General features: G+C 33.6%; 1 protein-coding gene across 1 annotated transcript; it reads left to right on the forward strand.

The window, feature by feature from the left end:
* Positions 1-3,142: 3,142 nt before the first annotated feature.
* On the forward strand, positions 3,143-4,983 carry LOC130903228 (putative nuclease HARBI1). Its single transcript, XM_057815390.1, has 4 exons — positions 3,143-3,479; positions 3,545-3,831; positions 4,019-4,216; positions 4,401-4,983. The coding sequence occupies exons 1-4, from the start codon at positions 3,223-3,225 to the stop codon at positions 4,796-4,798; spliced, it is 1,140 nt and encodes a 379-aa protein (XP_057671373.1). The 5' UTR covers positions 3,143-3,222; the 3' UTR covers positions 4,799-4,983.
* Positions 4,984-14,383: the final 9,400 nt, after the last annotated feature.

Here is a 14,383-nt window from a genome sequence, read left to right on the forward strand (position 1 = left end):
CCGCGGTGTTCTTGACTGAGTGTCGAGGTGGGCCGGCACGTTTACTTTGAACTGCTGAATGCGACTGGCTGTCGCGTGGGCTGGTGGCGGACTGTCCGTGGTGGGTCATCCTTCGGGGCTCTTCAGACGGAAGGGGAAGAGCAATAAAATTTGGCTCTCTTGGTTTCCCGTCTACCTGGCATTTTCATTTCGCACAGGCACAATTATATTTAGTGTGCGCATCGTTGCTATACTCCAACACCCTTCCTCAACGAACGCACACCTGCAGTGATTTATTGACATACTAATCCGCCTTTTCTGCAAAGTATCGTAGCTTGTTTTTTCCTAATGGCTTTGTTAGCATGTCAGCTGCATTCTGTTGTCCTTGCGCCTAGACAAATCTCGCGACACGTGTAAGCAGTTCCTGTCTGTTCGCGCTCCTCGGAAACTTTATTGCCCTTTTCCTGCTTCGCTTTCCAGGCCTTATATTTATTGCAGTTTACCTTGATGTGCCTTCCTTTTTGCAGAAGAAAGAGGCACAATTATATTTAGTGTGCGCATCGTTGCTATACTCCAACATCGACGAATTTGAAAACTTCGAGAAACTCTATGGCCAATAATAACTTTAAAACTAATTCAATGAAAAATAATAGAAATAATCAATATAATAACAATACAATACAATCCCTACTATCAACAATATCAGCAATATGATAATAATTTTTTTATTATTATGTTATAAGAATAGATAAGATTTAGAATTAATAGATAATAAATAAGTAAAATATAAAAAAAATTAGTAAACTTTTAGAAATTAGAATAATAAAAAGTTATTATTTATTAGAATATATATAAGAAATTTAATAATATAATTCATGACTTTGTGTATTTAACTAATGGAAAAAGAAGAAAACAATATAAAAAAATTTAAATTATAATCAGTGTAACACAAATGAAACATTTAAGATTAAGACAATTTATATAATTTTAAATGAGCCTCTTAATGTTTATCTTTTAGAAATAAGCCAATATGAAATTCAAAATTTTAATTATTTGAAAGAGGTCGAAAAAATAATTAGCGAAAATATAATTGACGATATATGATAGATATCCCCCAGTAATTGAATTTAATTTAACCCCAACAGCTAGCAAACCATTCGAACATATACATATAGACACTTTTAAAATAGCTAATCACTCATATTTAACTATAATCGACGCATTCTCTCGTTACGGTCAGGCATATTCAATGTCAAGTGTGAATGGAACCTCAGTCGTTGATAATATATTCAATTATGTTACTCATCATGGTTTACCTTATAAATTAACATCAGAGTTTAAGAATAACGACTTTATTCTATAAACATAGTCTATTCATGTAGTTAATTGAGTTTTGTTTGTATCTTGAGATGTTATCTCACAATTTACACCTAATATATTTGTTATCTTAAACTGCCCGAGGTCCTGTGGGTAAAATCTTTGCCTTTCTGCTTTCTTGAGCAGTACTAGGTCTCCTTGTTTATTGAATTGCTGATGCTTCTTCCTCTCTAATTTTCCCTCTATTTACCTCAGGGCCGGATTAAGATTTATAAGGCCCGGGGCTGAAGTAATGACAGGGCCCCCTCAAGGAATCCGGAAACCCGGAAAAATTCACAAAATAATATCAATACGTTAGATTTGTGGCATCAACACATCAAAAAATACAGAATGATTTCCAAATGATGGGGCCCTCTTGGACCTGGGGCCCGGTGCTATAGCCCCCCAAGCCCCTGGCTTAATCCGGCACTGATTTACCTTGTTTTTTATTAAAATTTCCGTGGCTTTTTCATGAGCATATTGCAATTTATATTTAGTTCATTACTATAATCTTCAAAATTATAACATGGTTGTATTCCTTTGTTCAAAAATTCGGGTATATTTGCTTTTCTACCAAATAGTAGTTCAAATGGAGTATAACCATGATATGTGCTGGGGGTTGTTTTATATTAATATGCAAATATTCTGACCAGTTCACACCAGTTATCTCTTTCTTCAGTTATAAAATTTCTAGCGTACTCGTTAAATGTTCTGTATAGGTTCTCACAGCTTCCGATTGATTCGTGGTGATACGCCGTGGAAAAATTGTGTTTTATTTTTAGAAGATCTGCTAGTTTGTTCATTATCTCATTTTTGTACTTATTCCGTTCCTTGATCTGATCTGATTTCTTTCATTAATCAGTAATTCGGTATAAAATTAGCTACTGTTTTGGCTCCTTTGTTCCTAATTGGAATCATTATTACATACTTCATTAGTTCGCATAATATTTTGTTATGCAGTATTTATTACTGTTGCTATTCTCCGTGAATGGACCTATTGTATATATATATATATATATATATATATATATATATATATATATATATATATATATATATATATATATATATTATGTTTGATTGATGTATCTGTTATTACAAATTTTTCTGTGTGTTGTGGTTTAACTTTGGTTATTTGACACTCATGACATTTTTTTAGATAATTTCTTACATCTCTCTCCATGTTTTTCCATCCAAAAATTGATCTTATCTTCTTTAATAGTAGGTATGTTATTTCCTGAATGTCCTCCAAAAATCGGGTCATTGTGATATCTTTTTAGGATCTGTGTTATTTCTTCTTTCGTTTCCATTACTTTTGGAATGTTACATATATTTGTTTGTATATTTTTCAATTTTCTTTTACTTTCTTCTATAACAGCGTTGTCCAACTGGCGGCCATTCGTTGTGGCCCGCGAAATGTTTTACGGTGAGGATTATGTTTTCTTTATCATTACATACCTTAATACAACATAAAAAAAATACATTTTGAATAAGGGCATTGTGAAAAAAGATTTAAATATTACGGTCTCTCAAACCTGTTTTTATATCACAAGCGCTGCCCACGCGCTGCATAGCTGACGTGCAACATCCTTCCTCCACCACTACACCACTACGAGAACTGCACCCAACACTGCGCATCACAGTTCACGCTGGCCACACCTCCCACAGTTGCACGATGCCTACTGAGACCGTCCGCCGCTAGCCGCCATCGCGCCACTGTGCTGTTGACACTTAGGTGCATATGCACCAAGTCCAGTTAATCACGATTAGCTTGTAATCATGATTAAAATATCTCGATTAAGATAATTTGCAATGCGCCAGCACTGTTGAGGAACTTGATCACAATTAAAGTTAACCGGCCAATTGTGGTGGGTTAAATATTTAATCATGATCAAGAAGGTTATGTTTGTATTTTGTTTTGGAATTTTTATTAAAATGGAAATTGAAGACCAAATTATACTTGATGATGATTATGATGTATTGGATATTATTAATGATGGCTTTCCGAGAGCCAGACCTCAGAGACCTAATTATTTTGATTCAATAGATGATTTGGGTTTCTTTAGAAGATTCCGTCTTACCAAACCCACTGCGGAAGCACTATTGGGAGAAATACAACACACAATGGAATTTGATAATAACTTGTAAGTACCATGTACCTACATACTATATTAGCCTCATTTTATTTCTTAATATGTCTTACTTTTAGAAATAATCAAGTATCCCCTATGAACCAACTACTAACTACTTTAAGGTTTTACGCCTCAAATGGGCATCAAATTGGTATTGGAGATCTTATGGGGATCCATCAAACCACAGCATGCAGAATCATATCAAGGGTCAGTAGAACTATTGCTATGTTGAGGCCCAACTATATTCAAATGCCAGAAAACCATGCTCAGCTTCTGCATACTCAACAAGAGTTTTATCACAGGGCAAGATTCCCCCGGGTGGTGGGGTGCATTGATTGCACACACATTAAAATAAATTCACCAGGTAGGTGTTACAGCTGGTAATTAAATTGACTTAGTTTACATGCCTTACACACTTTCAAGTTGACCTCATCTTAGAAGTAGCTTTTTTTAAATATATCTAAACCTAAACTAACCTACCTCATCGCTTTCCAAGACACTATTATATTCTATCTCCTGATCCTAGGAATAAAAATTTTTATATTTTTCAGGTGGTGAAGATCCTGAAATTTTTCGTAACAGTAAAGGGATATTTTCTATAAATACGCAAGTTGTGGGAAATGCAAATTTGGAAATAACGGATATTGTTGCTAGGTGGCCAGGTTCTGTTCATGATGCTACAATATTTAATAATTCATCAATACTTGCCCGACTAGAAAACCAGGAATTTGGGAATGGCATTATTTTGGGTAGGTACATTTAGTGCTGCTTTGGAATACCTTTACCAAACTTAACAGAGATTCACTAGATTCATTTCACATAATAAATAATACCGATACTACTTGAAAACATTTTTCAAACCTACTAAGCATCCTCTCCAAGTTTATCTCCACATGCTTTTAAATATAAATACTTACTTAATTTTATTTTCAGGAGATAGTGGCTATGCTCTAAGGCCATTTTTATTAACACCCTTACTAAATCCTGTCAACCAAGCAGAGCAAAGGTATAATGAATCTCTTATACGTACCAGGAACTGCATTGAACGACTTTTTGGTTGCTGGAAAAGACGCTTTCCAGTTCTTGCATATGGTATGAGATGCCACACTGACAATGTAATGGCCATTATAGTAGCAACAGCAGTGCTGCACAACATATGTAGAAGAATGGGTGAAGATTTGCCACCTGCTCCTGAAGACATTGATGAAGACATGTTGGAATATTTAATAGAGCAAGATAATGTACCACATGTACCTTTTGTTAATAATGTTAATAATATACTTAACTATCGTCAGCAAATAATAAATACTTATTTTGCTCGATTGAATTAATTCAGTGCTCAATATAATATCTTAACTCAATTCCCAGAATAGTTTTATTTATCATGAATACATTTATTTATAAAAGTAACCACACAACATATTGTTCTAATTCAGACATAAAAACAAATAAGACTGCTATACACTAATCTGCTCCTTTTTTTCCTTTTCAACTTTCAACTTGAGAATCTCAATTTCCAATTAGTTTTTTATTTTTTGGAAATGTAATTCTTCGTTTATTTGCTCAATTTGCTTGTCCACTAAAATGGCACGCCGGTCCAAAAGTATGTCGTATTTTTTGGCAATATTTGAAGATGACAGAATTTTGACTCCTTGTCTTTTCGGTTGTGTTGTTTCTACTGCTTTCTAAAAATTAAACAAAATCCAATTGCCACAAGTTGTAGATGATCAACAATATTGAGCCACATATGAAAGACCAAAACCATAAACAATCTATTTTTTATAAACTACATGGAAAGTCCACACCTGGCTAGGATAATCTCGAGATGGTCTTTCATATTTTATCTTATAATTAAGTTAAATTTCATGGATAAATAATATAAAAAAATGATATACCTACCTTTCTTTTTTTCCCTCTTAAATGTGGTGGAACAAGAGCTTGATCTTTAGGTTTTTGCATATCAGTGCCCTTTTTCCAGTTGGGTTCTTCTGCATTATCAATACTCTACAAATGTAGAAGGTTATGATTTTGTTAACGTTACAATTGTTTTTTGCCTAATGTTGAAATTAGATTATTGAAATTATCATAATTTTAAAATTACATTACAGGTAGTCATTATAAGAAAAATTAATAGAAGTTATATACAGGTAAGTACTTACTTTACTACTAGTGCTGGTAGAGGGTTCTTGATCACAAATGTCATAATTTCTCTCAGTCTTACAACTTTCTACATATTTCTAAAAACAGGATGAAATTACAGCTAAAATATCTGTGTGTGTTAGCCATTTGGTAGGATTTCAGAATTAGTTTAAAATATATAAAAACAAACCTCTGTTGCGAATTAATAAGCTGTAGTCTGATTATCTTCTGGGACAACCCATACCATATCATCCTAAAAGGAAAAGGAAGTTACTTGGGGGAACAACATTAGCGTCAAGGCTGTTATAGGGTTGCTATATTGCTTAAACTTACCTCTATGTCAGACACCATTACTCCTTTTGCTACATTAAACTCAGCAGTTGGCTCTGTAGCTTGTTGAGAAGTTGTCTTCAGAAAAGTGTTGTCGCAATCGAAATTGTTAGTAAGACCCTCAACACTCTTCTTATTCATGATTGAAAGTAGCAATTCATCCGCTGGATCTATTTTTATCTTGGTTTCAGGACCCCCTCCAGTTCTTATCCGAAGCTGACTTTCTTTTGCTTTTAACCTTCTTACCTCCCTCTTTCGGTTCTCATATAAACGTTTAAGGTATTCTTTGTCACGAAATATCCCCCATGTACTAGTAGCATTAAAGTCATTTTCGACTTTGCACCAAACTTTTGTTCGGTCTTCCACAGAAGTCCTATCTGTTTTTTTATCCTCCAGGATTGTACCATATTTTTTTGAAATGATTTCCATGAGATGTAACCGTTCAGCCAACACAAAGTTTGGAGTTCTTTTCTTTTTAGCATCTAATATGTTTTCCTCTTCTTCAAACTCCATAATGGCGAAGTGTTTTTTCTGATGATGAGCAAAAGTGAACTGAAAAAAAGTCCGCGGACAAACAACAAAAAAACATAACCACAACTATCAATCTGTTTGGTTTCCCAGGCTGCCGGCACGAATTTTTGCACCTGAGCTATGTTGCCAAGTCGAGTTTTCAATTTCTTTTAGTTTGAACTAAATGTTCATGTATTCCAATACATGATTATTAATGTCTTGATCATTATAGATCAAGTTAGTGTCTATTAATTTCCCACATCTGTTAATAAACTTATTTAATGTATTTATATTATCATCATAAGGCTTTATGTTTTCTAATTTTATCTTAAATAGTTCCCAATTAAGGGTTTTTGAATTAAATACTAAAAAAACTGATTATCAAATGGTATAAAAAATATAAAAAAATTATTTTTGAATAGTCCAATAATTACTTTATAAAATTCCTAAATTAATATTGAATGTTATAAAAAAATATTTTGTAATGCATGCTTTACCTGGCGGAGGCACCGAAACGGCCGCGCGGAGCACAATATTCAACGATAAATTAAAATTATAAATAATGGAGTTACAACTGCGGGAGTCGGGACATTTTTAACTAAAATTTGTTCTTTTAGGATCTTTTTTCAAATTTTATTTATTCTTTATAGTTTTGAAAATATAGCTAAGAAATGGAGACTCCCTTTTTTTCTCTTCGTGTTTTGTTTATAACAAATGAAATTTTTAATGGCGGATAAATTCAAAAATTCTCCATTCTCAGAATTAAATTCTGAATCCAATACACTAATCACCATATTTTTAAGAGACTCGTAACTTTTTGGCAAAAAACTCCTTTATATTGAAATTTTATTTTATTTCTTTTATCTTTATTTAGCTATTTTTGTTTGTTTTTTGGTTGTCACAAGCTTTTGTTTAAAAATTGTAACAATTTTTTGACAATAAAGCATTTCTCTCTCTCTCTCTCTCTCTTTCTCTTCAATACTACAAAGAGGTAACTACAATTCAGATGTTTTGAAAAAAAACGCAAATTAAAGTTTTACTAATATTTTGGAAGATTGTGGAGACTAAACTAAAATTATTTTACTACAATTTCTGGATTCACTTTTATTAGAGGTACCTACAGTACCCACACTCACTACTCACGACGAGCTGTATTGATATGTATATGGGAAAATACTGCGATTAGTGTTCTGAAAATTTGCTTGCATGGGTTATCCGAAATGCTCGTTTTAGCTAAAATAATTTCAGTTTTCTGAAATTTCCTGTTATACCCGAAGTGTATCCAAACTTCGTTATATTAAGCGGAATACTATAGTTTTTATAAAATTTTTGGAATCTGCGCAAAATTTCAATATAACTTTATATAAGGCATAGTATGCCTAAAGTCCACCATTTTTTAATTATTCGACATTTTAGAAATTTTTAGACAAATGCAGCCCTCCACTGAAAAAATTATATTTCTAAGTTTGAGTGAGTCAGGTCTAATTTTTGGAATTCGGACAAATAACACTCACAGCTTTCAAAATCTGTGAAAACCTTGACAAAAATTTAGCTATCTAAAAACTTCGAAAACTTGACTTTTTCAAATGGCAAATCTCATTTTTCTTTATACCATAGGATTCTACGCTTCAAATTAAGGGTACTTCGATAGTAAATATCTCAAATTAACGGTTTTTGTAGAAAGTTGAAAAATCCGTGTTTTGAGAAGATGACACACGCTTGATAATTTCAGTGATCTGCTCTGAAGAAGGGAGAACGATAGGAAAAGAATCCGTGCTGGAGTGAAGAGTAGGCTCAACAGAGACAGTAAAGTTCATTAACTGGTTTTCAGAAGGATAAATATTTACAGATGCTGTGGCTATGAGCTTTTCCAAATCACTTTCATGGCGCATCGAACTAAGAACTTCTCGTGGAAGACGAGTACTCGATGATCCCACCCTGGGTTCCATACCAAACATAGTTTTGTAAGGAGATTCTTGAATACCAGAATTCAAAGCCGTGTTCTTCTGAAATTGAACTAGTTTAAGGCCTCGAGACCATTTTGTCGTTTTATTATCCTTCATCCAACACGCTAGCATATTTTGAATATCTCGATTTGCTCGCTCTTCAGAGCCTTGACTTTGACTATGACGAGGTTTCCCATGAACAACACGGCATTCCGGCCACAGAGCAATGATCTCATCTAATAGTTTATTGGCAAACTCAGCCCCATTGTCTGTGTGTAAAATACATGGAGCTCCAACATGACTCCATATGTTAATATATAATATGAGACTTCAGATGCTGTTTTACTTTGCAGTGTCCGCAAAAAAAACGAATTTTGTAAGATGATCTTGGTAGACAAGAATAAACTTGTAATTATAATCTACTTGGGATTGAATATCAATAAGATCCATTTGGCAACGACTGTTCATTTACTCGTGTAAAATTGGTTTCTAAACAAAACCACGCTTCACCTCAGCTTTCTTCTGATGGCAAGACTGGCACATACTCAAATATTTATGCACGAGCTCTTTTGTCATATTAGTAAACTCTTTATTTCCCTTATGTATAATCCTGTCTCGACCACCATGTCCAGTAGCAAGATGTATGTTGTGAATTTCATCAAATAAAATTTCAGCAGGTTCATCACTAGTTGCATCAATGAGCTTAGTAGGCAATCCAGTTACTTTGTATACTTTGAAATGCTTGAACAGTCTACTTTGGCCTAGCCACTGCTGCATCTTCTACTTCTTTTATCAGCTTTTGATACTGTTCAGCATTAAAGACTTTATAATGATCACCACTGGTGACTTCTTCTACAAAAGTTGTTTTCCAACTGGCATACATCTCATCCATCATCACAGCTGATCTCGTTCACTCGCAAAATTTCCACCTGCAATAAACGACCACAATTATTTTATCCACGTTCAAAAGTTGAGTTTTCATTTTGCAGCCACATCAGTAACCGTACCACAGTAAATGAACATTTTAACAGAAATCATCACTTACGAACAATCAAACTCGTTGTTATTACGGATAACGAAAGGCGAAGAACACTGTCAGCTTTACTTGCGTCTCGTCGTGCAACTTAAGATAGAGTGTATACATTATACACTGTCGCATCGAATTCTACTTTATACAATAATGTTTAGACACCTACCTATGCGTAAGCCAGTTTCACTCTCTGCCTGTAGTTGAATTTACGGTGCTTTCCAAATGATTGCGAGTAATAGCTCCATCCAGTACACTTTTGCGGGCAGTTCTGCCTTAGACCTTACCTACCTTAGACCGGAATTGCCGGCCGTTGTGGTCTAGACGAAAGCTACCGTTCCGAGAACGGTCTAGATTAAAAAACCTTCTGGTGTTCGTTGTCGCAAGTTCTCGAAAATCGAAATCGAAACAATCGTTTTTGTGAGTGTTGCAGGACCTCAAGATAGTCACTTTTCTCTTGCTCTTTTTTACTTCTTTAACAGTTCCACTAATCAGGGAACCTTTTACCTAATAAGAAAAATCCGCTTTTTTTGAGGATGTGCACGAAAGAACATAGTAGACTGACGCTGTTATAGACTGGAAATTGATAATTAGTTATGGAGGTATATAGTAAAAAAACCGGTATAACTTGCAGAAGTAAATAATCGAAAAAAGGTCAATAATGCTCTGGTTGATTTTATTTTATTTTTTTTTTAATTTTATTTTGTAACTCTACATTGTTTGTATTGTAATGAAAGTTCTTGATGAGGGAGTATCAATAGGACATCATCTTCATTGTGGAAAAATGGGAAAAGCGTGTTTTTAGGCAAAAACGTGTTTTTTGGTTTTAACCCTACCTTGTTTGTCTCCTAATGGAAGGTTTTGACGCGGGTGTATCAGTGGGGTAGTATTCGTTTAGTATTGTCTTTTATAACGTGAAAAAATGAAAAAAACGTGTTTTTTGGTTTTAACCATACTCTAATGAAAGGTCTTGATTGGGAGATGTCACTGGGGTGATAAATATCGTATCGTTTTTCATAACGCGGTAATTGTGGAAGGTGTTTTTTGTTTAAACCCTACCTTATTTGTCTTGTAATGAATGGTCTTCATAAGGGTTTGTTCATGAGGTGTTTATTTGTTTGATATAGTCTTTTATAACGTGGAAAAATGGAAAAAACCTTTTTTTTTGGTTTTAGCCCTACCTTGTTTGTACACTGAAGAAAGGTTTTGATGAGGTGGGTGTTATTGGAGTAATTATTGGTTCGACATGCTTTTCCATAACAAGGATAAATGGGAAAAACATATTTTTTGGTTTTCACTCTACCCTGTTCGTACACTAACGAAAGGTCTTAATGCGAGTATGTCAATGGGGTGATTATTTATTTTATATCGTCTTTTATAACGAGGAAAAATGTAAGTTTCAATGTAAGGCCAGAAGTATTTGTCTTTAAGTCTCATGTAAGTAGGTTTCGTCTATCGCTCTATGGTTTGTCTTACCTTTGTATAATTTCTTTTATGTCGTTTTCGTTTTTAATCTCTATTAGTTTTTTGGTACACCTATTAAATATTATACAAGAAAATATTTTGGTTACTAGAAATTTTTCAAATATGTTGGGGTTTTCGAAATAAATATAAGAAATGCTATCTGGATAATTTTTTATAAGGTAAATGGCATCTGATTCGAAGTTGTTGTTAGAAGTTTGAGTAATTGTACGTTTTTTTCTTTCCAAACAAAATTTTTATTTTAGGTGTAGCTGATAGATGAAGTACATACGTCATTAATAATTATTCGATTTTGTTTGTCTGTAATTTACTGCTGTATTTATTGTAAGTATTTCAAAAGTGGGTTTGTCTGTGTTGTCTTTTGTTAATGATATATCAGGAATTGGTATATTTTCTGTGTATTAGTCAATGAGGTCATTGTCATTAGTACTTTGTTGTGCTCGATCATAATTGAAAAGTTCTAGGTCATGTTCTTTGTGTGCGTTTACATCTTTTAGAATATTATCCAGATGTCGTACACAACGAGGCGCTATGCTTATCAAATTTACTACGTTGGTAGTGAGATGTGTAAGGGGTTGACAAGTATCCTTCATTAATATCTATGTTGAATTGTGAAAATTTCAAGATATACATTCCTCTTAAGCCGTCTAATATACTATGAAATTTATACACAAAAAAAATTTTGATATGATGATTCTGGTAACTCGAATATTTTAGACATAGGTATTGAAGTACTATATCTATGAGCATATTTTTGGAGGGCACTTGAAACGATAAATGGATTGATCTTCAATATGCTTAGAAAATAACTTCAGTGCTACATTTGGGTCAACGAACGACTTTAACGTCCTGGAATCTATTAATAATTTTAATTTATTCAAGAAGATATACGGCGATTCACTTTTATATACATTATCAAGAGATATTATATATTTGTGGATCTATGTGGTTATTAGGCTGGCCTTGACCATTTATTTCGGGATCATTAAAATCAAATATATAATTTGCAGGATTATCTACATGTGTATTATAGACATCTGAATTGGAATTTTGAGGATAAAAATCAATATTCTGACATTCTATATTGAATAATTTTTTGGATACAAAGTTTCTTGATACAAATACTTGGTGTACCTGCTTGAAATGTGTTACGTTTAGAATAGACATTGACGTTGGATTCGGTGAATTTTGTTTTGGTATTTGATCAGATCTGAAAACGTCTACATTTTCATTTTGATGAAAAGTTTGAGAGTTGGTTGGAAAATTTTAGTTTCTTGGAGACCGTGGTTGAATATTTACGGGACTCGTCGGGAAAGTGTTTTGGGTTTGAAAGGAATTATTATCTGGAAAATTATTATTACTTATGATTTGTAAATTATGACCTTGATTCTGGACTGGACTTCTATTATTAAAATTGCCTCGGTTATTAAGATTATTCCTATTGTTGGCAGGGGTAGCAACTGTCATAAGTTTCCGGCGGTGGATGACGAGTTTTCTACAGCTATCCCGAAGAAAATTAAAAAAAAAATTAAGCTTTATACTTAGTGGAAAGTAAGATACTATTTTATACACCTTTATTAGCTGTTACCTGCCCAAGTAACCGCGACCGGAGCCCTATAGCCGCTGGTGTTCTTACCTGTATAGAGGACACACATAGACAAATTTTCAGCCTTTATAAAATATGGAAGGTCTGGCGGTCGTGGGCTCTTGCTCTAAACAGTTTGAGTCCCAGAACCGCAATACGTGATCATTAAATTGCTGTGTGTTTCATACTAAGGCCTCCAATAGCCCAGTGCCCATACTTATTTAACTTTGAAATACAAGATTCATTCTATACTGGTTAGACTGAATTTTTGTGAAACGTTAGAAGAAACAAAAGCCATCAGTCTCAATTTTTTACAATGTATCCGTTTTATCCAAGAGGTCTCATTTACGCGACAAAAAATTTTCGATTCACATAAGGCTTACTGAATAATTCTAATAATAATTAATAACTTTATCAATACTTTATACCAGCATTACTTCATAATTTTTAAATCAAAATATTCCGAATACAGTACACAGTATCGAGTTTTATCAAGAATACCTTTTTGGTGTAAAATTAACTCATGTTCAAGTTCATTTGAAATTTTGCTTAATAAATCTGATATTGAAAAAGTTATGTCCAATACTACTTGGTACGAACCTTGTAACTAGTGCCCTCTATGAGAGTCAGGCATTATAACAAATTCATTGGATTGGATGTATTAGCTATATACATAGGTATGTATAATTTCTTTCAAAGCCCTTTATCTTCATTATGGATGGCGTAATTTGAAAGTATACATTATCAATAATATAACGAAACCAAGACTGAAGTGAGACTGAGTTGTATAATTTTAGTTTGGTAATTGTATATAAAAAATATTGATGACTTGGCATATCGAGAAATTTGTTTATCTAAGTTCTTTCACTAAGATAAAATTAGAAATAACTTGTTTGGTCTAGCATACTGTGATATGATTTCATTAATATTTTTCTTTTAGGTTTTGTCGAGTTAGGAAAAACCCCATCCGATATCCTTTGTTCATTCTAACCCAAATTGATTATAATATACTCTGTTTAGTGTGGTTTAGTCTACCTGAAAGAGGTTCACAAGGCCACTTCTAAAAGTTGATAACTACTTACAAATCATTCTATGAGATAAAGTAATTTTGGGATAATATAAGGGTGAATCGGGAGGAGCGCACCAAACTCTAGGAGTATATTGTATACATGAAAATAATGTAAAAAAACTCATATATTCTTATCCGATTTTCATTTGTTCTCAAGTTATAGCATATTAACAAAAAAACAAATTATCAAATAAAAATTTTCTTAATCATAGCGTTCTTTCAATAAATGCTCAAAAATACCGCCATTGACTTCTAAATATTTTCTGCTTCGTCGACGAAGAGCGTTTGTTGCTCTCCCAATTGATTAATTTCTTTCTTCTTTAATATGAGCTGCAGTATTCTCAATTCGTCTAATTAGTGCATCCCATGTGTCCATTTTTATTTTGTGGACTTCATTTCTCATCCAGGCCCATAAACAAAAATCTATTAGTGTGAGGTCTGGGGATCTTGCAGGCCAATTAATGGGACCTCCACGACCAATCCAACGCCCTGGAAAACTTTCGACCAAATGTTGCTTGACCTGACGAGCAACATGTGCAGGAGCTCCATCGTGCTTATAGTACATCTGCCTTCTAATATTTACAGGAACATCCTCTAGTAGGCCTTGTAATTCATTTTGTGAAAAATTTAGGTTGTTGTCTCCTATGAGACGATTCTCCAAAAAGAAAGGGCCAATTAAATAACTGTCAACCATACCACACCACATGTTCACAGAAAACCGATGTTGAAAATTGCTTTCGACTGTTCTGTGGGGATTTCCGTCCAACCATACCTACATGATAGTTACGAGTATTATTAATGCCATCACGGGTAAATGTAGCTTCATCC

Source organism: Diorhabda carinulata, unplaced genomic scaffold (assembly GCF_026250575.1).
Source record: "Diorhabda carinulata isolate Delta unplaced genomic scaffold, icDioCari1.1 Dcau_17, whole genome shotgun sequence".
Classification (NCBI taxonomy): domain Eukaryota; kingdom Metazoa; phylum Arthropoda; class Insecta; order Coleoptera; family Chrysomelidae; genus Diorhabda; species Diorhabda carinulata.